A 26,497-nucleotide genomic window follows, 5' to 3' on the forward strand; every position below is an offset into this window, starting at 1 on the left:
CCAGTGGAAGAGACATGCTTTAGTGGGTTTTAGAGGACTGAACACTATACCAGGCCTTCAGCTTTAACTTAGGTTGATGGTGGTGAAGATCTCACAGGGTTCTATTCACTGTGCGCTTCCTAAAGGGTCTAGGGTGGTATGGTGTGCATGTGTGTGTGTGTGCGTGTGTGTGTGTGCATGTGTGTGTGCGTGTGCGTGTGTGTGTGTGTGTGTGTGTATGAGAGAGAGAGAGAGAGAGAGAGAGAGAGAGAGAGAGAGAGAGAGAGAGAGAGAGAGAGAGAGAGAGAGAGCTGTCAGAGTTGAGATCCCGGTTACATTGCGAGCTGCCTCTATTAGTTTGTTCAGGTTACTTAACTTCAGGCCTCAGTTTCTTTATAAGTAAAATGGGATGATGGTACCAACCTTCCAGAATCACACAGAAAATTAAGTGAGGGCTAGAGAGATGGCTCAGCTGGTAAAGACCTGGACTCTATCCTTGGGATGTACAGGGTAGAAGGAGACTCCTGCAAGTTGTCCTTGGGTCTCCACCACGTGATGTGGCACTCACGCATCTCTGTCCCTCCCCCATCAATAACTGTATTAAAAAGATCAAGTGATATCATGCATAAAAAGCATATTGCTAAGAACTCAGTTGGCAGTCACAATATTTACTGTTGGTGCCAATTGCTTAGTGCAAGAAGGCTGATGAACTTTCAGCTGCTGTCTTACCTCTTTTTCCACCAAGGACCTGGCTAGCGATGGGCGGCGGTGAGGCAGAGAAGCCAACCGCCTGCTAACCTCTACAGTGATATAACTGAAGAACGCACGCTACTCCCTGTCTTCGGAAGCATAAGTTACTCCTGAGTGACCCATGAGCAGGTGTGATGTCATCACACCCTTGATTAGTATGTCAGGTTCCCAGGCTGACTTGGAACATACAGACAGTAACAGCAAAGCCATAAATTACCCCCTGGAAGGGATCACCTGTCAGAATACTTACTCATTCAACAAACACATGGGACAGTGTTCTCAGCCCTGGGGACAGTTATTTACTTATTTAAATTGTATTATCTGTGTGTGTGTGTGTGTATGCACGCATGCATGCTCGTGCGCGTGTACGAGTACATGCATGCATGCACGCACGCAGGCACACATGTGCCCCACCACTCATGTGGAAGTCAGGTCAAAAATCAGTGGAGTTAGTTCTCTCCTTCTACCTCTACTTGGCTTCTGGGGATCGAACTCAGATCATCAGGCTTGCATGACAAAGGCTTCTTACCCAGCGAGCCACCTCACCTGTCTAGCTGTGGGAATAATTTAACGGAATCCCTGGCCTCATGGAGGGAGGAAGGGTCTCTCTTTCCTAGCTATAACCAAGGGCATCTGCTTCCACTTCCCAGTGAAAACGATGGATAACCAGTCCACAAGCAGGCTTCTGCATGCTTTTCTAGTCCTATGCCAAATGAGCAACACATGTCATGTATCTGGACAGGGCACAGCAGCTTCTGATGCCCTGTTGAACACATCTGGAAGATTTGTAAGTAGGCTTAGAAAAGTTAAATCTCATTCTCAACTTTCTAAAGTGAATAAACAGGAAAGCCAGCAAAGGCTCAGAACTTAAGTCTTGCCATTGTCCTGTTTCTTTTTCAAGTGGTTGTGGAGAGAAGCTGAATTCAGCTCCTCCTCTTCCTCCTGCCAGTTCCCCCGCACTGTTCTTTAGGAGCTTTGTCACCATGATGGACTCAGACTTTGCTTAGGATGCCGAATCTATGGCTGACATTCAAGGTCCCGAACTCTCCTAGGGACATTTCTTACACTTGTGCCAATGGAATGTCTTGTCCCTCCCTGGGTGGCTTTTCTCCTTCTCCACACCATACCTGTTTGCTCATGACAAGGGTCTCTCTCCCTGCCTGCAGTGGCCATCAGCAGTCTCAAGCCTTCACTCAGGACCATCTGGGACGGCTCTTCCCTTGTCTCCACCCCTCCACTCTCAGAAGACGACAGGATCTGGACTCTCCATATGCTCGGCTCTACCGCTGCCAGATACCCACTCCCATTAACGCACCTCACCCGTCTCCCATCCTGCCTGCTATGCTCATGCCACTTAGCCATTGCCTGTGCCGAATCAGGTTCACTTACGGTTCCCAGTGATCAGTGAGGTAAAGGATATGCCCCATCATTAACAGTAGCCTGCTCTTATCACTCTCCAAATCTTAATACACTCTCCAGGCTCCCCTCCAAATTCCAAATCATACGCCTGTTCACAACCGAGCACACTGCCCTGTAACACATATGCCGGGCCAGTGGCAGACAATGTTGCACGAATGGTCCCCCAATTAAGATGTCTCTGAACACCATGTTGCAATAGAAAAACTCGGGTTTTTCTGGGGGTTGGTGGGTGTGAGTGCTGTCTTTATAGAGAAGACCTGAAAACAGAAGTCACCTAAAAACTTTGGGCACCAGCATTGGTTGTTGATGGGAGACCACACTGCCAGCTCTATTTTGAACAAGGTAGAAGGTTGCGCCGGAGAACAGAGCTTTGATTTGTGGTCACACCTCAGGACAAGCTGTATTCTCCAGTGGATCAGGTGCCCCTCAAGGACCTGGCATGGTTACAAAGGATCCCAACTTCCAGCGCTCACTGGGCTCCCCTGCTGTGGTGTGTGGGGGGGGGGGAGGCGGGGAGTCAAGGGCCCCCCAGCTGTTACGAATGAGGCAAGAACAGGCAGGCACAATTTCATGGGGGACATGTTAATTCTAGCAAGAGAGTGACAGTTCCCAAATGAGACCTCCCCTTTAGGATCTCTTTACAAACTAAGTCTCCGACTCTTGTTTAAGACAAATCCAGCTGGGCATGGTAGCAAATGTTCCCAGGGTTGGCTACTTGGGAGGAAGACTGGGGACATAGCCAGACCCTGCTCTCAACAATAATAGCAACAGCAGCAGCAGCAGCAGCAGTTAAAATGGTACCTCAGTGGAGCGCTAGAGTGCTTGTCTAGCACATGTACAAGGTTGAATCTAATCCGCAGACCCCTCCCCTCATACACACCTAATACATGTCAAATTTTACTAAAATATCATTTCCAATTATTGTTCAAACCAGAACAACTCATCTCCCCGAACTGCAAACTTGTACATTTATAACCCTGCCAGGTTACTACATAGGAAGGCTAGACTCAGTTAACCAGCTCTGTGAGGCAGTCTCTAGAAGTAAATACACAGTATTTTAGGCCACTCCTTACCTCGATCCAATGACATCGAAAAGGTGCTGCCAGCGGTCGTTGATCTTGCTGAGCTTGTCCTCCATCTCAGCTGCCTTGGCCTTGCTGCTGGCCTTGATCAGCTGGTCACCCATCTGCTTGAGCTGCAGCTTGTTCTCACTGAACAAGCTGATTTCTTCCATGCAGTCCTGACAAGGACCAAAGCACAAGGCCGGAGCCATCACCACCACTCAGGCCTTCTCGGGCCAAGGGCACACACAGCTCTCTCTTTAATGAACTTTTGAAGTGTGTTTTTCTTTTACCAGACAGGGTCTCACCCCCGAACTCCAGGCAACACTCCTACGCTGGCTACATCAGTTTTAATTGAAAAGAGAAGATAAAATCTTGTACTTGTCAACACAGTTATTCTTCGAGGAATGGCTTACGCCAGCTACGTCAGTAGTGTCTCTCTCTCTGTGTAACCCAGGCCTGTAGCTCATTATCCTCCCGTCTCAGCCTCTTGAGGGTTGGCAGAGGCACGTGCTCTCATGCCTGCCTGCTAGTGCTTTCTTTTTCTTTATCCTCGCAGTGCTGAGGGTTGACCTCAGGGTTTCATGCATGCAAGGCAAGAAACTCTACCACCTGGATGGTAACAGTCCCTCAGTTTCCCCTCACAATTGTGGAGCTGAGACTAAACAGATTTAACTAAGTCAGCCTGAGGTCAAAGCTTTCCCAGGGCTGATGGAGAGTAGGTGTTTGGGTGCATGTACAACAGTGTTCAAGCGGCCACTTATGCCATGAGCCTCATTGCCACTGGTCTCCTCTTTGGCTTGGGTCCACTTCAAAATAACTAGATAAACTGTCACTGGCTAGTCTTCCCAACTGAGGGAAAGCAGTCCTCCTCAGCACCGCATTCACCTATGACAGGCTCACACTTGCCATCTCTTCCTTCAGAATGATCAACAATAGTCCCTTGACACCTGTACGCTGCCACTAGACACACTCTGCACTCTCTGAGCCCTGCAGAAGCCCTCCACCCTCCTCAGTGCACACACCTGGGCGCCTCACCCCCACTCACCTTTTGTAACTTGTCAATCATTTCTTCAATGCTAATATCTGCTGTCTGTAGAACTTTGTTTTCCATTTGGACCAGCCAAGCACACAATTCCTTATTTTTTTCATTGAACACGATCCATGAATTGAGTCTGTCTTCAATTTCCTGCTTGCGGATAGCCACCTAGGTATGACATGCATTTGGCAGCTGAGGTTAGCAAGGAAGGAAAAACCCCTTGGCTCCCCAAAAAGTGAGCACCCCACCCTACCCCCAATGCTAACACACAAATACAAATGAGCTCAAATGTCCCTCACTTTTGTCAGCATCTCTAAAACCTGTTTCTTTTTCTCAAAACCTAGAGCTCAGCATTAACAAAAAATTGTTCACCCTTGGTAACTCATTAAAAACTAACAAAAGATGAAATGGCATTTGCATTCTGTGTATTTACATTATCAAGCCACACTAAAACAAGAAAGGTTAGGTAAATACGGAATCATTGCTCAACTTTGTTTTCCTTGTTCTTTCAATATTACACATTTTTGATTGTTTCCACCATGCTACCTTGTAACTTTGTGGCCCAAACCTTCTCCCTTTGAAAACTGATCAATCCGTATATCCAGAAGGCCAGTGTCCGGCTTACTTATTTGGAAAAATATCATCCAGATCACAATAACAACAACAACAACAAAAAAGCAGTAATCATTAGTAATGCAAATAGACCAGAAAATTTAAAAGATGAAAAAATGTTTGAGTATTTAAACAAACAAAAACTGAAGTCCCAAGACAATTCATTTAATCTACTTTGCCATTAAACGCTGTAGCTTTTGTCTGGAAACCATGAAAATGTCACCAAAAATTGGTCTGGAGCAAGCAAGCTGATCCCAAAACACCCAGTTCTAGTCAGCCATGGGGCTTCCCTCCCTCCATAGAGGACTACAATTTGTCAATTAAATTTACATTCAGATAATACAAACCAGCCTTCCTAAATGTACAACTATTCTCAGTTTCTAAGAATTTTTGAAATCCTATGAGTTTAAATGGGGTAGCTATGAGTTCTTTTGGTAGTTTTAGCACCCACTTTACAGGGCAGGAAAAGGTGGCTGCACTCCCCTGAGATTTTTCTCACCATGTACAAAAGAACCTCTGCTCTTCCCAGAGTGAGGTCAAGATACCAAATGCTTTTTGTCCTGCCCAGCCAAATGTGTTTAAAAGGCCCGAAAATCTATCCCTAGAAAAACAAGCATTTTGCGCCCATTCCTCCAGCATCTATTTATTTTAGCTTTTAAAATCCCTGGCATTTTGTGCCAGGATTGAGTCCACAATGGTAACAATTAGGACCATCTGGAGGACGCTGTTTGAGTTTTCTTAACTCTTAGAAGACTTTAAAGATTCTGGTATTTCCTTTTACATAAAACACGAATTAGAACAATTTAACAGACACATAGAGCAAATTGTTACTACTAAAATCAAATTTTTGATGAAGTGGTTTTACTTCAAAATGTAACTGAAAGTGTCTTTAAAACATAGATATTTACAAATGTCAAATTCATACACACACACACAAATGAGATTAAGGAATTAACTTTTACTGAGAATTATGTATCCTTAAAACAAGGATCTTTAAGATTAATCGAACCCTTTAATTCCACCTTGATCCTGTCACAGACCTGAACTGTGTAATACTCTAAACACAATACCCTGCAAAAGTGATTGGCTGAGTTCCTCAGGCAACAGTCAATCACTTCAGAGTTTTAAAAAATCTGCACCTAGGACTAAACATCCGATTGCAGGGAAGCCTGGCTCTCAGATAACCCCTGCCAGCCTGTGGGCATCTAGGTTCTGGTGTTTGGCCCAGAAGAGGGGTCAAAGAGATCTCTCCTGATGGCACATTCTGATTAGCACTTATCTATTGCCAAGTCACGAAGTAGAACCAGTACCATATGACCCTTGCTTACACCTCAGCTTAAGGTGATCTTAAGACAAAAACAAAAACAAAAAGCACCAAGGCAGCTCAGTAGAAGTGTGCAGAGTTGCGCAGAGAGTGCAGCAGAAACAAAGAGGTCAAGTCTGTTAAACCGGGTTGCTACCTCCTAAAGCCGCCGGCACAGGGGTCCCAATGCCAAAGGGCCTCTGCTTCAAGCAAGTCAGGATCCTTTCCTTCGACATTTCAGTCAACTCCCCCAGCCCGCACTTAGAAGCGGGCTGACTTACTCTCAGGCAGAGGTCCTCCCATTGTCTGTGCAAAAGCTCAATCTGTTCCTTCAGAACCGTCACGTCCTCTGCCAGGATGCGCCGGCTCAAGTCCGCCTTCATAGTCTGAAGTTCTTCCAAGTTGTGCGTCCAGTTAGCCAAAGACTTCTCCACTTCCTGCATTTAAACACAAGGAGAAAGGGAAAAACCGCCTTCAACTCCAGCTGCTGCTGTTTCCAAACCTGTAGGCTAATCCTTTGATTAGGCTCTGGGGGAGGGGAGCCTGGGAAGGGGAGGGACCTTCGGAATGAGAAACAGCCGCTACTGCCGTCCTGCCTGGCAGCCTGCAGTCACCTTTCTCTCAGGGGACAGTCTTTGCTCTCTTCAAGCTCATTCCTTCAGGTAGCTGGAGTTTAGTAAGCCATTCTGATGGAAAGTGAACCAGGCCCATCCCCGCGTGTGTCAACGTTAAGAAAAAGCAAACCTTGCACACGTTTCTGGATTAAGACCCAGAAGCTACGTTAAGAGGTAGGTCACAGAAAGTGATTTTCTGAATAGATGAATATAATGGAAGGAAAAAACGCTTGCTGATAAATGGTGGAGATTAATTAGCCTATAGCTTCATATATTTATCATTCATTCATTCATTCATTTATTCATGTGCAGGAGATCCAATCCAGGGCCTCACACTAGCTGGGCAAAGATTACCACTGACCTACACTGTCAGTTCCAACTAGTTTAGAAAAATGAAGTAGTAAAAGAAAAAAGAAAAGAAATATGAAGTAGTTTTCAGATCTAATGAATTGTAGTAATTAATCAAGAAAATCCTTTTCACTACAGAGGAAGTAAAAGGAAACAACCCAAAGACCCCAGAATTTATTAGGTTTTAATTGTATTTAGGGTTACTTTTCCATGGTATATTTTCCAGGCCTCTCTGCTTCCTGCCCTTCAGTTGAAATCTGAAGGAAAACACTGTATCATTTACACCAGAAGTCAGAACAGTGGCTACAGTAAAGAGATGCTAATTCTGATTGATATTTTTTTCAGTGTTCTATTACTATAGTGGCATGATCTCATTACTTGCTAATGTTCTCTGTGTTTCATAAAATGGCCCAGAGGAACCTTTCACAGTTTGCTTTATCTTCAATCTGATAAATGATCTGTATTGCAAAAATACCTGTAAAACTCTGTTACCTTTATAGAGCATGATGTAAAACTACTATTTGTACATAGTAGCCTATTAGCAGGCTTTGACTGGATTCCCTACAGCAACAGGGCAGCAGAAGTCTTTTCCTGTGGTATTAGTTCATAGTGAGACTGTCAAGTCCCATTTGAACTAAAGGGGATGGCTAGACGCTTGGTCATGTGCTTTCTGTGCAAGTGTGAGCATCCAAGGTGGCCTCAACACCCATGTGGAGAAGCCAGGCATGCTGGTGCATGCTTCCCAGCACCAAGGAGGATCCCTGGGGCTTGTTATCCAGTAAGTCTAGCCAAACCAGTGAGATCCGAGTTCAGTGAGAGACCCTGGCTCAAACAAAATAGGATAAAGTGCAGAGCAATTAAAGACGGCACTCACATCAACTTCCAGTCTCCCTGTACACGCCCGTGCACATCAGTACATGTACAGACACATGAATGTGTATACAACATGTACAAAAAGGGGAAAAGATTAAACACACTCATATGCTTATACACGGGTAGACTGTCTTGGGAAGAATATACAACAAATTAGTCACATCAATTGTTTCTGTGGTAAGGAAAAAAGGTAATATGCATCTTGTGTACCTTCTGAATTTAGAATCACATGACTACATTATTCTAAAACTTACTTTAAAATTAAAACTGCCCCAATGAGTCATGTTCAAAAAGTTCCACTGTAGCAATTCCATAATAGTGTAGATAGAGTCTATGAAAGCTTTATATTTAGAGAATTTGCATGTCAGCTGGCCATCCCTTATTAGAAATGCTTAGAGTTAGAATTGCTTCATAGTTCAGTTGTTTTGTTTTTGAAGTAGGGATACTTAATGCATGTACCTGTGTGTTTGTGGCTGTGTGTGTCTGCGCCCATGTCTGTGTTCATGTGTAAAGGAAATGTATAGGAAAATATTCATACATTCACCTATATTAAAGTCATGCAAAATTGCTGGGTAATGAAGCTAACTACTTGTAATGTCAGCTCTGGCAGGCAGAGGCAGGAAGATCAAGAGTTTGATACTTGTTTAGGTTATATAGAAAAACCCATCTCACACAAACAAAACAAATCAAGACAAAACCATAAACCAAAAATCCCAAACAAAACTATAAAATCTGTTGCTCACTATGGTGGTTTGAATAGGGATGGCTCCTATAGACTCATGTGTTTGAATATTTGGTCCATAGGGAGCAGCATTATTGAGAGGTGTGGCCTTGCTGGAATAGATGTGGCTTTGTTGGAGGAAGTGTGTCACTAGGGAGTGGGCTTTGAAGTCTCAGGAGCTCAAGCCACTCTCTCTTCCTGCTGCCCGTGGATCTAGATGTACAACTCTCAGCTCCTTTTCCAGTACCATGTCTGCCTGTGTGCTCCATGCTTCCTGCCATGATGACAATGAACTAAGTCTCTGGACTGTAAGCCAGTCCCAGTTAAATGTTTTCCTTTATAGAGTTGCTGTGGTCTGAGAACATAGCCCACAGAATCAATTAACCAGGACTCATGGGGGCTCACAGAGATCAGGGAGCCCCCAAGGGTCTGAGCTAGGTTCTCTGCATGATGTTATGGCTGAGTGGCTTGGTGTTCTTGTGGGATTCCTGGCAGTGGGAGTGGGGACTGTCACTGACTCTTTTGCCTGTTTATGGGACCCTTTTCCTCCAGGCTTGTCCAGCCTTGATGTGATGGTAGGTGCCTGGTCATATTGTAGCTTGATATGCTGTGTTTGTTTGATGTGCCTGGGTGACTTGCTCTTTTTTGAAGGAAGATGGAGAGGGCATGGATCTGAGGGAGGGGAGGCTTCATTCAGGGTATAATATATGAGAGGAGGAGGAAGAGGAAGAGGAGGAGGAGGGTTGCCATGGTCATGTGTCTCTTCACAGCAATAAAATCCTAAGACATTTAAATGTGTTTTTTGTCATGGAATGTCTTGTTTTCTCCATCTATGGTTATCCTGCAATACCACTGTTGGGCATATACCCAAAGGAGACACATTCATACCACAAGGACATTTGCTCAATTATGTTCATAGCAACATTATTCATAATAGCCAGATCTTAAAAACAACCCTAGTTGCACCTCAACTGAAGAAAGGGTTAAAAAAAAGAATGTGGTACATTTACACAATGGAGTCCTACTCAGTGGTAAGAAACAATGACATCCTAAAATTTGCAGGCAAATGGATAGAACTAGGGGGGAAAAAAACCATCCTGAGTGAGACCCAGACCCAGAAATAAAAATATAGTGGATACCAGACATAAAGCAAAAGATACCCAGCCTACAGTCCACAACCCCAGAGAAGCTAGAATCCTTTTGCAGAAACAGATGGAAGCTGATGCAGAAATCCACAACTAACCAATGGGCCAAGCTCCTGGAGTACAATTGAAGTGAGGGAGGAGCGATAATATGAACAAAGGAGTCAAGACCATGATGGGGAAACCCACAGAATCAGCTGACCAGAGCTGGTGAGAGCTCACTGACTCTGGTCTGATAAATGGGGAACCTGCATAAGACCTAACTAGACTGCCTTAATATAGGTGACAATGGTGTGGCTGGGACAATGTATGAGGCCACTGGCAGCGGGTCCAAGATCTAACTCTAATGCACAAACTGACTTAGTGGAACCCATTCTATATGGAGAGAGATACCTTGCCCAGCCTAGACATAGGGGAGTGGGGGGTGGGGAGGAGCCTTTCTCCTGTCTCAATGAGTTGATGGGGCAGGCAGACTTAATAGACGTCCAAGGGGAGGCCTTATTCCCTCTGAGGAACATATGTAGGAGGGAGTAGGAGGAGTAGGTGGAGAGGAGGGAGGGGGAACTGGGATTGAAATGTAAAAAATAAATTTAAAAAATGTTAAAAAAAACCCTTAGACACGCACTCAGTGACATTGAAAAAAGAAAGGAAAATAAGCTGTCTGATAGAAGATATTTATAAGTATATACTTACAGAGAGAAGCCATATTAAGAATAAGTAACTTCTCCAACTCAGGGTGACAAACAGCCCAGCACAAAAGTCAGGGGAAATAGCAGGCAGTTCACAGGAGAGCTGACTTGATGGGGCAACAGACAACTGACAAACCACAAAGGCTGAAAATATCTAACAGTATCAAGAGCCACAGAAGGATGTGCAGACTGTATTTATTCCACGCATACTATCAGCAGTGAGAAGGAAGCAGCAAGGAGAATCAACAATGGCTGACAGAACAATGAGGAAATACTGCTATGCAGTATGGGCTGCTTTAGGACGTTTAGGAGCAGAAGGCAGCCCTTTTACTATTCCACTGAGAACAATATGACTATTACTAAGACAATAAATGAATGTATTGGCTGGTGAACAGCAGTGTCAGGGCTGTGGAGAGAGACCACCAGGAAGGGCAAATCCATTGGGAATTTAGTTTCATTTCCTTACCTCCTGTGATGCGATAATGGGTGTTTATTGTATTTTTTTTTTTTTGTTTCCTTGTGATCCTAGGCAGCGAGCTAGAGCCTTGCACCTGCTAAGAGTGCTCTGCCATTTAGACACAGCCATGGTCCTTTGTCATGTTATTAATTTCACACTATTAGTTGATTTTGAGGGAGGGTCTCGCCTAGCCTAGGCTGACTTAGCATAGCTGTGTATTCAAGGATGACAGTGAACTTCTGGTTTTCCTGCCTCTACCTCCCAAGTGCTGTAATTGTGACACGGATGTCCTCCAGAGCCAAGCCTTTACTCTGGTTGTTACACCTCTTAAAGCACGTTAGGAAATTTTCGTGACAAAGACAAAATGTACACAGGAAGAAAGATACTACTTTCTGATACAGATTCCAGTATAAGACTATATATTTCTTTCTACTTCTTTTTTTTTCTCCAATCCCTATTCACTGAAGGAAGAAAAAAATTAAGAAACCATTCCAAAAGATTCAGAAAAAAGATCTCTAAAATACCAAACCTTCGGACAAGAAAGAGATATGGAGGTTCCTGACCCAGAGTTCAGCAATCCTAGTTCCTATCTATAACTCTGCCCCATCTTCTGCAAAGACCTTTGATGTTCTTAGCCTGGAGTACTTAGCACAGGAACAAGCAACATGAGAAATGCTACATCACACATGGCGGAGGGCAAAGACAGACACCCAAGGCTGTCATCTGACCTACACACACACACACACACACACACACACACACACACACACACACAATCAATTAAAAATCTCAGAGGCCAGATCTTATTTCACAGAGAAGAAACAGATAGAAACAGTCTCTGATGTACAGTTTTGTAAAAGCCTTTCTTGTCGTTACTCAATGGCTGTGTATAATCTAACAAACACCGATTCTAACACCTTCAGAGACCAGAGTGATGCCTTTTCCAACTGACCAGAAAACCCAGCTGAATCACAGACGTTAGAGATGCACGCAAACACTTAAGTGCCCCGATGGCAGCTGTGTGACTATCTTGGCCGCTGGCTCAGACGTCAATACCTTAGTCAGCCCCTTTTCTCTGTGGAGGTCCTTGTGAAGTTCCGGCAGAGGGGCTCTACTTTGTGTGTTCAGAACCTGCAGCCCACTTTTCAGCTCCTCGATTTTCTTTTCACACTGGTCCCAGGTCTATTGGAAAACAGTATTAAAAATGGTGAGTACTTGGCTCTCCAGACTGAAGGGCAGGGCAGGACCGCTCATTTAATGCACGCGCTTTTTCTCTTAGGTGTGTTTGGAAAAGCCACACAGAAATCAGTTCCTGTCTCATGCAGACTGACCTGAAGGGAGACAGGGACATAATTACTGGGATAGACTGGTTTGGAGGTATCTCCCCTTCAGCTCTCTGATCTATCGTATCAGTTTTGGGTACATTCACATCTAAAACCTACTGGATACAGGACTGACTTTAGCATCTACGTCTGAAATAAGTCTCACCATAGCAGAGCCAGGCAAAGCGTCCTGCCACTTCCCGTAGGCGTCACCACTCCTGATGCCTGCTGGCTTTGGCAAACCTTTCACACTGCAACCTCTCTCTCTACACCTGCTGCCTTCTGCTTGAAATACTTCAGTGCTTCCAACGAGTTTGCAAGCTTTGTCTGCTCCGCCAGCTCACGCATTTCACGTACCCCACATAACAAAACTCACGTGCTCTGTTCATAGCACAGGTGCTCCGACCAACTCACATAAATTTACTCTTGATTTAGAAAAACTGCTCTGAGTAGTTTCATTAAGTTTTCAGTACACACAACAGATTAATGTCAGAAATAAGCATAGAAACAAAACAAAAATAGCTTAATAGTCTGACAAGAGAAATAAAAATAAAAACTGCATTTGAAACCCAAGAGCACTGTAGTGTTGGGTCACTAAGTTTAAAACAGTTCAGTCCTTTAGAATAACTTGGTATTCTGAACCAAAAATAAACAAACAAAAACCCACCCACCCAACCAACCAAAAAACAAAAACAAAAACAAAAACAAAACAAAACACAAAATCAACCAACCAACCAGACCAAAACCAAGATTTTCCTACTGATGACTCAAAACATTTTATTTCCATTCTTCAACACAGGGCAATCGATTACCCAAGACATTCACATCTATGGAAAAGTGCATTCTCTGATGGTAGCAGAAAAAAAAAAGACACGACTGTGCTTATTTTCATGTTATACCCTCGCTGGGGCATAAGTGGGATGTTAGCTTCATGTACTGAACATCCAATGAATATGATGTTTCACAAAACTTCTTTGCATGCATTTATTTACTTATTGATTTAGTGTGTGTGGGTGTGTGGGCATGCCTCCACCGCAGCACATGATGGAGGCTCAGAGTCATTTTGCAGGAGCGGGTTCTCCCTTCCCACCACGTGGTCTCCAGGGATTGGCACCAAGAGGCTTTACCCACTGAGCCATCTCACTGGCCCAAAGTAAATACCTTCATGGCACCTCAAGTGTTTATATATGCAACACTTTGTCTTTCCCATGCAGTTACTATTTTATTAATAGGAGTAACTGGCACAACTCATATAATGGTAGGAATTGACTTTCATTGGAAAACTCAGAACACCCAATTCCTAAAAGCCACTCCTATTGTCACAAGGCTACCAAGCACCTTATGCAGTGCGCTACAGTGTCATACACTTACCTCTGCAGTGTTCTGGAGCTGGCTGATCATCTCTCCCAGGCTGAGCTCAGTGTCTTTCCAGGTGTCCTGAAGCTTGCTGGTTTGTCCGTCAATGAACTCTTTAGTTTCCGGGTTGGGTGTGTCCCGTAATTTCTCCCCGGCTTCCAAGGCCAGCTCGTAGGTGGTTCGCCACCTCTGAACATGGATCTCTTTGTTCTAAAACGAAAAAAAATTATTTGCTTTAAGCCTCTTGTGTGACAAAAATATGATTTGGATTTGCTTCAGAGCTTCTCTTAAATATTAGACAGATCTGTACAGAATGTATGTGCATGATAAGGACGAACACAAAATGCATTCACATCAAAAGCCAATGTTTAACTCTGAGTAGGTCTATACTCCCAGATAAGGCAGTCATAGGATAATTTCCAAGGATTAGTAACACTTAAGACTCTTAGAATTAAAGACTGAAAGCTTAGAGAAATTAAAAACAAAAACCATATATTCAGAGTGCTGGAGAGATGGTTCAGTGGTTAAGAGCATTGACTGCTCTTCCAGAGGACCCTGGTTCAATTCCCAGCACCCTCATGGCAGCTCACAACTGTAACTATAGTACCAGGGGATAGAGCACCCTCTTCTGGCCTTTGAGGGCATCACACAGTGCATAGACATATGCAGGTAAAATACCCATACATACATTTATATTTATAGAATAAAAACCTGCAAGACAAGAGGGATCTCACAGCATTAAGAAAACAGTTTGTCTTTGAACTGAAGTCATTATGCAGGTTATCACCAGGGTAACTCAGGGAAGTAGAGTGTGGGTGCACATTATACAAAGAAAACAGGAAAGAGAACACTTAAGAAGGTAGTACCCCAAAAGCATACAGTGAAACATGACACATATCGATCAATATATGAAAGAACAACGCAAACATTTGGTCTGAATATGACATAGGCTTGAGGCAGATTGAAACAAGCCATTTCAATACAAAAAACAAGGAGAAATTCTTGATTCACGCTTCCAAGAGGAGCAGTGTACCACTCAACACAGCTCCTCAGACAGGAGGCCTGTCTCCCTCTAGTCCTGCTCTGGTCCTTTTCTGGTCCTCCCTGACTTGGTTAGTGGCACATGATTTATCAAGATGCTTTGACCCAAGCCCTAGAATCTTCTCTGACTCGGTTTTTCTCTTTATGTGTAACATCCAAACTGTGTCCCCAATCTTTGTAGGGTTTGTTCATTTCTCATGATTCAGGTCTCAGGTTTAAACGCCACAATCCCAGAAAGCACTCAGTCTAAAATACCTCTGTTAATTACCCATAGATAGTGATTACAAGCTGGTATTTTCCTGCTAATTTGTCTAAATGTGTCCATGTTTAATCATTCCACTGACGAGGACAGAGGCCAGTCTCGCAGGGTGGGGGTGGTGTGGCATTTGACTGCATCTCTAGTAGAGAGTGGTTCTCTTGAGGAGGGAGGGAATGCAGTCAATAATTTACTCTAATCCTATGCTCATGAAACAGCTTTAACTTTTTATTTATTTATTTATAGAAGGTGTGTTGGGGTGGGGTGCATCTGGAGGTCCAAGGACAACTTGTGGGAGTCAGATCTTTTCTTTTATCACGTGGGTTCCAGGAATTGAACTCATATCTTCAGGCTTGGCTACAATCACCTTTACTCACTGAGCTATCTTGCCAGCCCCTAAACCCTTACTGATGCACTCTTGGCTGTCTGAAGTTGCTCTTGAAGAATAAGAGTCCTTTTACCCGTTCGTTGCTATACCTGTGGATGCCTTATGCATCTGCCAGCACCTTAAGGGTTTAAGTGGTGTGACCCTATCGTCGTGGACTCCTCCCATTCTCCCCAGTCATTTGCATGGCATGCTTCTTCCCACATCTTCAAGAGAATGTGTCTATTTCTAGGTGAGTGGGTAAGACAGAGCTTCAGACTATACAAGGCTAGGGACCAGGTTGTGGGTGGCCATACCTAGCTGACCTCCCATTGCACAGAACATATCTGGGTCATAACAGAAAACATTAAACCTCGGGGGGGGGGCTGGAGAGATGGCTTAGTGGTTAAGAGTGCATACTCTTCTTTCAGAGCACCAGAGTCCATTCCCAGCACCCATATACCAGGTGGCTCACGACCACCTGTAACTCCAGTTCGCGGGGATTCAACACTCTGGTCATTTCCAGTACCTGCACTCACATACACATGCCCACACATCATTAAACACAATAAATTCAAATAAAACCTCAGTTGAACAAACATCTTGCATATCAAGTTCCCCCTGGCCCCATGTGCTTTTCACCCTGTGTGGTGGTTTGAATGGGTGTGGTCCCCATAGACTCATGTGCTTGAATGGCTGGCCCATAAGCAGAGGCACTATTAGGAGGTGTGGCCTTGTTAGAGAAGTGTGTCACTGTGGGGGCAGGCTTTGAGGTCTCATATATGCTCAAACTATCCCCAGTACAGTCTTGCTGTCTGTCATCTGCAAGATATAGAACTCTCGGCTCCTTCTCCAGCACCATGTCTGCATACAAGCCACCATGTCCCACCATGACGATAACAGACTAAACCTCTGAAGCTGTAAACCAGCCCCAATGAAATGTTTTCCTTTATAAGAGTTGCTGTGGTCATGGTGTCTCTTCACAGCAACAGAAGCCCCAACTGAGACACTCCCAAACTGTGCCTATCTTACCTTTAGCTCATGGATCAGGCGTCTGGTTTGGCAGAGGCTGTAACAGTCCTGTTCCCTCACTGCAGACAGTAGGTGGCCGGTGTCGGTGAGGAAGCGGAGCAAGTCCTCCACAGAGGTGGTAAAGAACCGCCACTGTGTCACCAGCCTGTCGACGTCACGCTTCCTCTGCTGAACACCCCGGGCCGCGTTCTGCCATTGGTCCGACAGCTTTGAGACTTCTGAGACATATTCTGGCCTAGGAAAGAAGAGACTCCTAACATGAGCATGTAGAAAGGGTAACTGGCAGAAGTTTGCACACGCAACCTGCATGAGATAACATATCATGCAACCTGAGCCCTATCTTAAGCACAGCGAGGGGTGTGGTGCCATAGGTGCACATGGCCTGGGGTTTGACCAGCACTCCAGGAAGCACGCCATTAAACACACTGAGCTGTCTTAACATAGAAGATGCCAGATTTTCCTGGAAATCTAGGAACTGGGTCGACGGGAAACGCATAAAAGTGCAGGTGCTTGGGGATGCTACAGAGCACATTACATAACCAGAACAACCAAGAGTAAGGTGTACCACAGTCACCCAACTAGCTCTTTCCAGATGCATAATATTGCTCACATGGGAGATAAGGTCTTCATCATGAGAAAGTTATGCTTGTCATAATGAGCAACCAGTATAGCTTATTACGCTGGATGGGGCCTGCATGTATCAAGACTATGAAGACACAGGCTTCGTAATTCTCAGGGGGTCAGGGAAATGGGCCTGTCAGGGCAGTCAGAGGTTTGAACAGCTGGGCCACCTCTGGATTCTGGCTATGAGCTACATGAGCAACGGTTCAGCTGTGCTCAGCAGGCTGACCTCAGGGCTCTGCCCAGCCTGCCTGCTGCTGCCCCTGGCTCCACTGAGATGCCCGGCGAGACAGCTCTCCTTTGGTGACTATGACACAGCTTCCTGCTCGGGATAGTGAGCAACACCTTACAATTTATTGAGTGGAAAGAGAAGGGTAATACAGATGAATCTTCAAAACTTAGTCAAACAGAAGCCTCTGTGCTGCCAACCTTATCCACTTACAACAGGAAAAAGCACCATTAGTGTTTATATGGCCACCAGGAATAACCCTGTCCTGATGGGTAGGCAGAAGGCTAGTCCCAGGGTGAGGCTGCAGGGCACGGATGTAGTCAAGATTTACGTGTTGACAGTTGGAAGGAAGAGATCCTAGCATGCCCCCTAAGAACTGAGGTTCACAAAAATCCATGATGACTCTTAAGAAGAGCGGAAGAGGAGTGAGCCAAGGCTCCACATATCACAGCCCTGTATCACCTGCCTAAAACACCGCACAGCACCCCATAAATACGTACAGGCTCCTGTGCCAGAAGGCCGGTCCCCCAAGTGCCTTAGTTCCAGAATCCCACACAGCTTACCTCTTCTCAGTTTCTGTTGAGTCCAGGAGCTGTAAGGACTGGGCCACATAAGCATCAGCAACTGTCTGGCTTACAGAAACTTCAGCCTCTAACATCTATTTATGAACAAAAGTATGAAATATCAGCTGATAGAATTCATTGTTAGAAATCTGGAACTTAGTACTTCCTATCAAAGCTCTCAGAGGATCTGTGAAGTAATTAATTTTCAACTTATTGGAAGTCAACTGCAAAAAATGGTCAACCATCATACTAATATTATCTAGGCCCATAATACTGAAGAAAAAAAAACCCAGACCTAGTAATAGTAGCTATGCCTAAATACCTATGAACATTTGAGGACAATTAAAAAAATTTTTTAAGAGACAGTCACTTGCCGGACGGTGGTGGCACACGTCTTTAATCCCAGCACTCGGGAGGCAGAGGCAGGTGGATCTCTGTGAGTTCGAGGCTGGGCTGGACCGACAGCCTCCAAAACAATACAGAGAAACCCTGTCTCGTAAAACCAAAAAAAAAAAAAAAAAAAAGAGAGAGAGATAGGCACGCCCTGTGTTTCATTTGACTCCTCTTTCCCTGGCCTCTCACCCCAGTGTGAGTAGCTGAACACAGGTTTACCTCATAGGTTTTCTGTTGCTCCAGGAGAGCTGGAAGGCTATGAGCAATAGTCTCAGTAAGGGCTTCTTCTATCTTCTCCAGAAGGTGGATCCAGTTTTCACAGTGATGGAGGAAGTTTTCATTCAACCCGGTTCCCTGAAGTTTGCTGTAAAGATTTGAAAGCACACAAAACCAAGCCTTATCATAGTGACATTAACCCTACCTTCCCTGAAGCCTTGGTAGAGAGGGGATGTTCTGACCTGCAGTGGTCCAGTGCCGTGGCCGTGACCCGGATCCACTGCCGGTTCACACTTTGTAGTGTTTTTATGGTTATGTCACTGAGGGGAAGCCTGAGGCTCTCTTCATTCAAGCGTTCAATGTCAGGTGACTGGGCTGTCAGTGCCAGCACATGGTTCTGTGGGGAAAAAAAGATATAGCTATAATGTCTATATGATGAAATGGTCCCCTTACCGAAAAGATGAGAGAAAACAGGGCCTGGATAACTAATACAGCTTGCATGTAGTCAAACAGTTAAAGTGAGAATCCGGCCTGAACTTAGATTTCACACTGGTGCTTCTATTTGTGGACATCAGCCTGTACGTATGGCAGGGTGGCTACTGTCAACTTGGACAAGATTTAGAATCACCAGGAGACGCGTCCTCAGGAACGGCTGTGAAGGTGACTTCAGGGAGATTTGACTGAGGAGGAAGACACGTCATGATTGTGGGTGGTACCACCCTGCAGGCTGGGAGGCATGAGTGAGTAAAAAGGGGGAGAGAAGCAACCAGCTGAGGGCCAGCACTCATCTCTTTCTGCTTCCCGACTGTGGGTGCACTGTGTCAAGCCGCCTCACACTCCCGTCCGCACGCCCTCCCTACCACGATGGACTGTGGGCCCTAAAACCGTGAGACAAAATAATCCTCCCTCTTTGTGAAGCCTTTGCTACTCTTGTGTGTGCGTGTGTGATGTCAGGGGACTCCTCTATGGCACTGGCTCTCTCCTCCCACCTTTATGTGGGTTCCACCTGCAGACCCTCTGCAAGTTGCCTTTGCCAGGAATTTCGTCATAGCCACGAGAAGAGTAACACGCACGAGCAGCACCAAGGCAGCCCAAGAAGCAGGGAGCACTAAATTCTGTCTTTCAGCAAGATTGTAAATGGGTTGTTTTCTAAAAGAACAACTCTGGACCTCCAGGTTCTGTCTAACCTGCCAATAACTTGACCTTCAGCAGGCTGTACAGTGTGCTTACACATCATGTAAAAACCAAATCCTTAATACATTACAGGATAAGTGTCCTGCTTAAGCCAGACTTGGAGAAAACATTCGGCCCACAAGAAAGAAGATTCATCAAAACATGAATTTTAAAAAGCTATTCCAGGAACAGCCTCGAGGTCAACAATATGTCTGCAGTATGTTAAGTAAACACCTTCCACAATACACACGCTATGTCTCAAACTCTGCTGTTATATTCTAGGTCAGGATCAACGAACGTTTTCTGAATGTGGCCAGCACACCAATGTTTTAGCTTTGTGGGCATCTTGTCTGGAAAGCAACCATTCAACGCTGTCCTCATAGCATAGAACCTCTCATGGATAGTGTATACATGGAAGGATGACTAGGCTTAAATAAAATTTTGTTTATAAAATTAAGAGGTGGACTGGGGTTTGGACAGCATGCTGTCATTTGTTAACTCCTTAGTGAGGCTAAAATATTGGTCCTTGGGAATCTGCAGGATGTAGAATTCTTTAGTTTCTTTATTTTAACTATACAAAACTTACTAAGGTAATTAAAAAGGAAAAATGCCTAATTTCAATTGAACATTTTATATTTGATCTTCAAACTACCCAGAAAAATCCAATTAATCATAACAGAGACTTCCTTGAATATATGGATTTAGTGAAGCTAGTTCGCATTATGATCTCAAGATAAAAACACCTATGGACAGTATACACATATTAATAACATATATATTAATAATTTATTAGTAATGTAGACCCCTACGATGTTTTACTTTCTGAGACCTTCAGAAAGTAGAGTAGGGATGAAAGGGAAGTGAATGGCTGTGCTCATAAGTTAATCAGGACACAGATAAAAGGGAAGTGACTGACTGAGCTCCTGAGGTAAGCCGGATGCGAGCAGATTCTTACACTAGTCATTAGCTTAGTTTTTAACTCCATGGAAAAGCTAAGCCCTTAGGAAAGACACATATTGCCAATACCAGGAATGAGCCAGGAACTTCCTCTTTCTCTTCATGGTAAAGTTTATTCAAGTTTTCTTCCTCGTGCATGATAAGATCTTTTAAATACTCCAGTCTGTCTCCAAAATCCTTAAACTGTGCCAGAACAATCTGTAAAGAGACATTTTTATTAGAAACATTTCATGAGTGTGTATGACAGAATTAAGCATAGCATTAATGGCTGCTAAGAGTTTAACTTATTTACATCTCAAAATTTCACAGAGGTCTCTGCAAAGGCCCCAGGGATTCCAGTCTGTGGTTTGCGTGTTTCTAGACCAGTTTCACAGTAAGTATTCTGTTCCCTTAGTCCTACTAATTGTTTTCCTTCCTGCTGATATTGAGACAATATTAGAGATTCATGGCTTTTTATGTAGTTTGCACACTACAACTTGGGAAATTAATGGAGATTCCAATAGACAGCTGTGTCTCCGGGAGCCAATGTCTCAACTACTCTACTTAGAAATGTAGACAACAGCCCAGCAATGGTGGCACATGACTTTAATCCCAGCACTAGAGAGGCAGAGGAAGGTGGATCTCTATGAGTCTGAGGCTAGTCTGGTCTACAGAGCTAGTTCCAGGATAGCCAGGACTACACAAAGAAACCCTGTCTCATTAAAAAACAAAACAAAACAAACAAAATCAACAACAAAAAAAGAAATCCAGATAACTGAGATCTGAAAAGGGTATGAAACATGCTCCATGTTAAATTAACATATTTGGCAAAAGGCAAAATGGCTGGTCCTTGCCCACATGATTAAGCAAGACTATGGGATGGCTTCACTCTACAGCTCCTAAGGTTCTATGCAAACAGCTCGACCACCTCACAGAATTGATTCCACAGACTGAGGTGGCATGGGAATTCCACACCACCGCCACTCAAATGGGAAAGCGAGATGAACCTCAAATTCGTTTGATTTCACCAGCAGCATCTTTTCCAAATAGGCAGCTGTCTGGAGGGAGTGCAGCTGTCCAGAATGGAGCCCAGGGGTGCTGCGATCCTCAGGCGGTGGGAGCTGATCCAAGAGGGTCGAATTTTCAAGGAAGGCCTCTTTTGTCTTTAGTACATCACGCTGCAGCTCCTGGAGAAGGAGAGAGGGTCGCCAAATGCTTATTCCTCCCCACCACAGGCCCCAATCCCTGCCACTCATGTATCTGTAAATTTGTTGTCGCTGCTATTATTTATTTTAAATTCTCTTAAGATTACATCTTACTGGTGCTGTTCTGCAATTTGGCAGTTTAGGGATGAACCTGGCATTGCCCACCAGAGTCGTGGCTCCTGGTTCCATCTACTAGCTGAAGGCCAACTAACAAGACTGGCATATTTTGCATCTCTAATTATCCAACACTTAAGGGATGGACTTTCAAGTCAGCTCAAAAGTCACTATAGGCTGTCCCTTGCCGGTGACAACACATCCCAATGTAAATGGATTCATGTAGAATCGGCTGTGCCTTACTAAGAAAGCAGAAGGCAGGCTACTCTAATTAAATCTGTTACTGATTTTTTATTTGACCCAGGTCACAAGATAAAAAGCAATCTTGTTACCGAAGTTGCACACGGTGGCATATTCACATTCTGGGTATTTCCTCACAGTCATGGAAAATACCGTAGCACCGTATAGGTGCTCATGGAAGCCGGAAGGTGGTGTGGAGTTACTGGTGACTGTGAGCTACCCACCATGGGTGCTGAGAAACAAGCGGGTCCTCTGGAGAAGTAGCACTCATTCATAAGTGCTGAGCCATCATCTCTCTAGCCCCACCCACCCAAGATTACTCTTAAAGCCAAGAGACTCTTTCATGATCACAACCAGGTGAGGCACCGTGGCTTCTATTTCAGATCTTGTATGGGGCTTTCCTTTAGGGTTTATGATTGCTAAAATAGAAGTATGAACTTGGGAAGAGGGGGTGACAGGATCCCCTTGACCCATCTGCCACCCATTCTTCCAACCCCCCATGTCTCATCTCGCCTGTGCCAGACACAGCCAGTTCAGGACACCTGCCTGATTACTTCTGTCCCTGTGGTCTGTCTCATCCCAAGGTCTTCGCCACCCCTCACCAGTCCTGTCTATTTTCCTGCTGTGGCTTTGTACCCACCTTTATGTCCTGCAGGGCCAGTGGCAGGATGTCTGCCAGGTTGTTTCCTGACATATTGATGTTGGCAAGCTGCTGGAACTTCGCTTCCTGCTGCTGTAGCCAGGCTGTGGCTTCTGTGTGAGCACTGTGGGAAGCCTTCCAGAGCTGCAGCTGACCTCGAGCCTCCTGCAACTGGTCTGCAAGGTCTTGGTTCACCTGGGTCCACCTGTCGGCGCAAAGTTAAAAACAACCCTCATTCTGTCCTCCCCTTGTAGCAAAATTATAAACACACACTCTACCAGGAAGTTAAAAGCAAACATTTCTATTTTTATTTTGTTTTCAGGCAGCCTCTCTATGTATAGCCTTGACTGTCCTGGAACTCACTACGCAGACCAGGCTGGCCTCGAACTCAGATATATCCACTTGCCTCTGTCTCCCTTGTGCTGGGATTAAAGGCATGGACTACCATGCCTGGCTTTTAAAAAGGTCTTACTTATACTTTTCTGTGCTTGTGTCAGACAAATTTACTGTGCAATTATAAAAACAATATTCCTTATTTTCAAGTCAAAATAAAGGGAAATTTCATTTCATTTACAAAGTTTTACCTTGCTTGTTTTTATCATTTACTCTATTTTTGAAAACCTTTAATCCAAACAACTAAATAAATAAATAAGGGCTAGCCAGGTATAGGTTCATGACTGTAATCTCATTACTTAGGAGGTTGTATAACCAGGAAGGTTATTACAAGTTTGAAGTCAGCTAGGAACACACAGTGAGTTTTAGGCCAGCCAACAACTGAATGAGATTCTTCCGGGAGGAGCTGGATGGGGAGGAGGATGGAAGAGGAGGAAAGCCCATTTTTAAATGGGGCTGTACAAAACACTCTACACTTGTGTGAATGGGGCCAGTGATACAGCTCTGTGGCAGAGCATTAGTGTGCATAGATCAAGCCCTGGCTTCAGTCATAACAGCTCATACAACAGAAAACACCAACAAAAAGAATGAACTTGTACATTCAGCAATGACCGGAGTCCTTTAACAGCAACAGTCTATGTAGTAAGGAGGCCCTGAAACCAAATGTGAAGCTAGATGTGTTATTGTCCTCCCTTCAGTGAGAACTCAACAGAGACCCAAGGATGCCATGTCAGGGCATGGAATTTGCTGTCCTATGTTCAATACTTTATTGAAAGCCGGTTTGCTGAAGCAATGGGGTCTTGCATGGAGGAAGAAGGAGTAGTCTAACTTCTCCACATTGTCTCAGGAAAACTAGCTTTAGGTCACTTTCCAAGAGATGTTTCGATCACATCCATCCCACCTCACCCGACATACTTCCCACTCCTCAGAGTTTCTGGTGATGATTTGGAGGTTCCCAAGATCAAGCCTCTTGGGAGTGGCTGCATTAGGGCATTTCTAGCTTGGTCATCCAAACACTGTATGAGGCACACTATAGCACTCATGATGTTGAACCTTACACGATGAACTCCAAAGCAAAGCCACAGATGAAACCAGTCATCTTGGAGGAGTGAGTAGCCTTTAGAAGGCCTAAGGTTTGAGACAGCAGGTCAACCTTTCTGTGTGTACCTTGAATGAACATCTTGGCATTTCTCTTCCATTATTCCAGCAATGGAGGGGCAGGAATCTTTGAGTCTGCCAACAACATCCTGCAGTTTCTCCCAGCTCCCTTCCCTGCTCTCAGCTTCATCCTGAAGGGCCTGAGGACACAGGAAAAGGTCAACTGCAGATGCTCTGGCCACCCCCTGGAAGGTAGCAGCTTCCTGGCCCTTGCTGCTGCACAATAATGACACAAACATAGAGCTCTTGCAGGATAGTGACACACAGCCAAGAATGGGAAGGAAGCAAATGACAAGGCATTCCTTCCTTCCTCCAGGCTGAACTCAGAAGTATTATGTGGTCAAACACACAACACTTGTCCATACATGCAGTTTCGTAAACTATGAGATGAAACAGACACAGAAAAGTCCAAATGTACTTCCTGTGGCTCACGTGACTAACTTCAAAATTCCAAGCTATGTCTTTGTTACCTCTAGTTAAAGCACCACTTTCTGCTTCTCTGTGGACAGCACAAAATCATCTGCAGTCATCACTACGCTCGCTTCAGTCTTCAGTTTTTACCCATAATACCTCTGGCCACCACACTGATTGACTTACCTGAAGGTTCTGCACCTGGCAGTCCAAGGCCTCCACCGATAAAACCACAGGCTTGCTGTGCTCCATGGAGTATGCCAGCTGGATTGTCATCACATTGGCCTCATCGTAAAGCTTGTCATAGGCCTTCCAGTCCTGCAGCACTGACTGCACAGAGGCCCTGAGCTGATGGACCTATGGGGAGAGGGGAAACCCTGACACTTAGCTTTCCTGAGACAGTCTCTCCTTTTGTTTCCTCCCAAGAAATCGACCATCATATCCAATTTAGGCATCTCAACTTGAAAGTACTGGCACTCTTTGGCTTTTGTGAGTCTCTTTTACTTACCAGACTTTAAAGACCATTGATATAGGAAGTACAAAGCTGCTGCTTCATACATCTCGATAACATCCTACAATATAGAGATACCTACTACATTTTTCTTCAGTAAATCCTACCGGCGTGGGCCACCACAACCGGCCCTACTACATTTTTCTAAGACATCCATGGTTGGATAGACAATGGGTTGTTATCAGTCTGAGAGGATTATGACTACACTGCTACAAACATTCGCCACCTAGGGGAATTACAAAGTCATAAAACTCTATGTTTAACCTTCAAGGAACTGCCATGCTGTTTTCCAGTGCAGCCGGACCTCTTTACAATCCCACCTGCAGTGTATAAACACCTTGCTAACACTGGCTGTCTTAGGTCTTTATCGTCGCCATCTGCACGGGCATGACTTGCATTTCACCATGGTTTTGATTTTTATTCCCTTGATGACTACTGACATGCTTATTAGTCATCCACCTCATCTGTGGAGAGATGTCCATTCAGACAACCTCTCCATTTTCCCCGTTTGATCCTCTACCCTTTAATTATTGTCCTGTAAATCATTATACTGTACACACATGCCCCTTAGGGAAGACACAACCTGAAAATACTTCCCCCATCCTTGAGGGTAGGAATCCACTATTTTTCTCTTACTCCTGGTGGTGAGAAACCTAAACAAACAAGATTAACTAATAACCGAGTGAGCTCACCCCTATTTCTCCCCGCCCCGCAGCTTGTCTTTGCACCTCTTTGTGGTGTTCTCCAAAAGAGCAAAGTGAAAAACTTCTCAAGTCCAGCTTATTTCCCCTCTCTGGCTGCTTTTGAATCTGGCATCCCGTCTAGAAGCCAGTCGTGAACATTTATGTTGCTTTTTAAAGAGATTTATAGCTTTCACTCTTACGTTTATGCCTGGTTCATTTCAAGTTAAATTTTGTACGTGGTATTGAGTTAGCATTGTATCACTCTTTTTCACGTTAATATCTGGGTGCTCCATGTCATACTGCGGGGGGGAATCACCCTTTTTCCTGATATTCAAAATCAACTGAAAGTTTATTTATTTATTTTTGGAACTCTTGCATTTACCTGTGTGTCTCTCTTATGGTATTGACATCTGCATGCTTTCATATACACTATCTTAATTCAATCCCCCCTTGTGTTTTATTACATTATATGTTCATTACATTGCTGTTATCCGTTCATGTGCATTTCCTGCACTGCCCAAGCTCCTTCTGCTTTCTCTTACTCCCGTTGGTGAGCAGAATAACTTAATAAGCATGACTGACAAATGACTGAGCTAGCTCATCCCTATTTTCCCAGAGTCCCAGGGAAGGAAC

General features: G+C 44.5%; 1 protein-coding gene across 6 annotated transcripts in view; it reads right to left on the reverse strand.

Moving 5' to 3' along the window:
• Positions 1 to 26,497, reverse strand: part of Syne2 (spectrin repeat containing nuclear envelope protein 2) — a 293,751-nt gene that overhangs the window by 29,603 nt on the left and 237,651 nt on the right. For all 6 annotated transcript variants that reach the window (XM_040742909.1, XM_040742911.1, XM_040742910.1 and 3 more), the window contains exons 86-99: positions 24,857 to 25,027; positions 24,269 to 24,399; positions 22,709 to 22,913; positions 21,517 to 21,696; positions 20,600 to 20,728; positions 18,643 to 18,797; positions 18,404 to 18,548; positions 17,792 to 17,886; positions 16,379 to 16,613; positions 13,701 to 13,895; positions 12,064 to 12,189; positions 6,445 to 6,600; positions 4,258 to 4,416; positions 3,222 to 3,388 (exon numbers count right to left, since the gene is read on the reverse strand). In XM_040742909.1, the coding sequence (XP_040598843.1) occupies positions 3,222 to 3,388; positions 4,258 to 4,416; positions 6,445 to 6,600; positions 12,064 to 12,189; positions 13,701 to 13,895; positions 16,379 to 16,613; positions 17,792 to 17,886; positions 18,404 to 18,548; positions 18,643 to 18,797; positions 20,600 to 20,728; positions 21,517 to 21,696; positions 22,709 to 22,913; positions 24,269 to 24,399; positions 24,857 to 25,027 (2,249 nt within the window). The remainder of the gene's footprint in view (positions 1 to 3,221; positions 3,389 to 4,257; positions 4,417 to 6,444; positions 6,601 to 12,063; positions 12,190 to 13,700; positions 13,896 to 16,378; positions 16,614 to 17,791; positions 17,887 to 18,403; positions 18,549 to 18,642; positions 18,798 to 20,599; positions 20,729 to 21,516; positions 21,697 to 22,708; positions 22,914 to 24,268; positions 24,400 to 24,856; positions 25,028 to 26,497) is intronic.

The sequence above is a fragment of the Mesocricetus auratus genome, unplaced genomic scaffold (genome assembly GCF_017639785.1).
Source record: "Mesocricetus auratus isolate SY011 unplaced genomic scaffold, BCM_Maur_2.0 Super-Scaffold_15014, whole genome shotgun sequence".
Classification (NCBI taxonomy): Eukaryota; Metazoa; Chordata; class Mammalia; order Rodentia; family Cricetidae; genus Mesocricetus; species Mesocricetus auratus.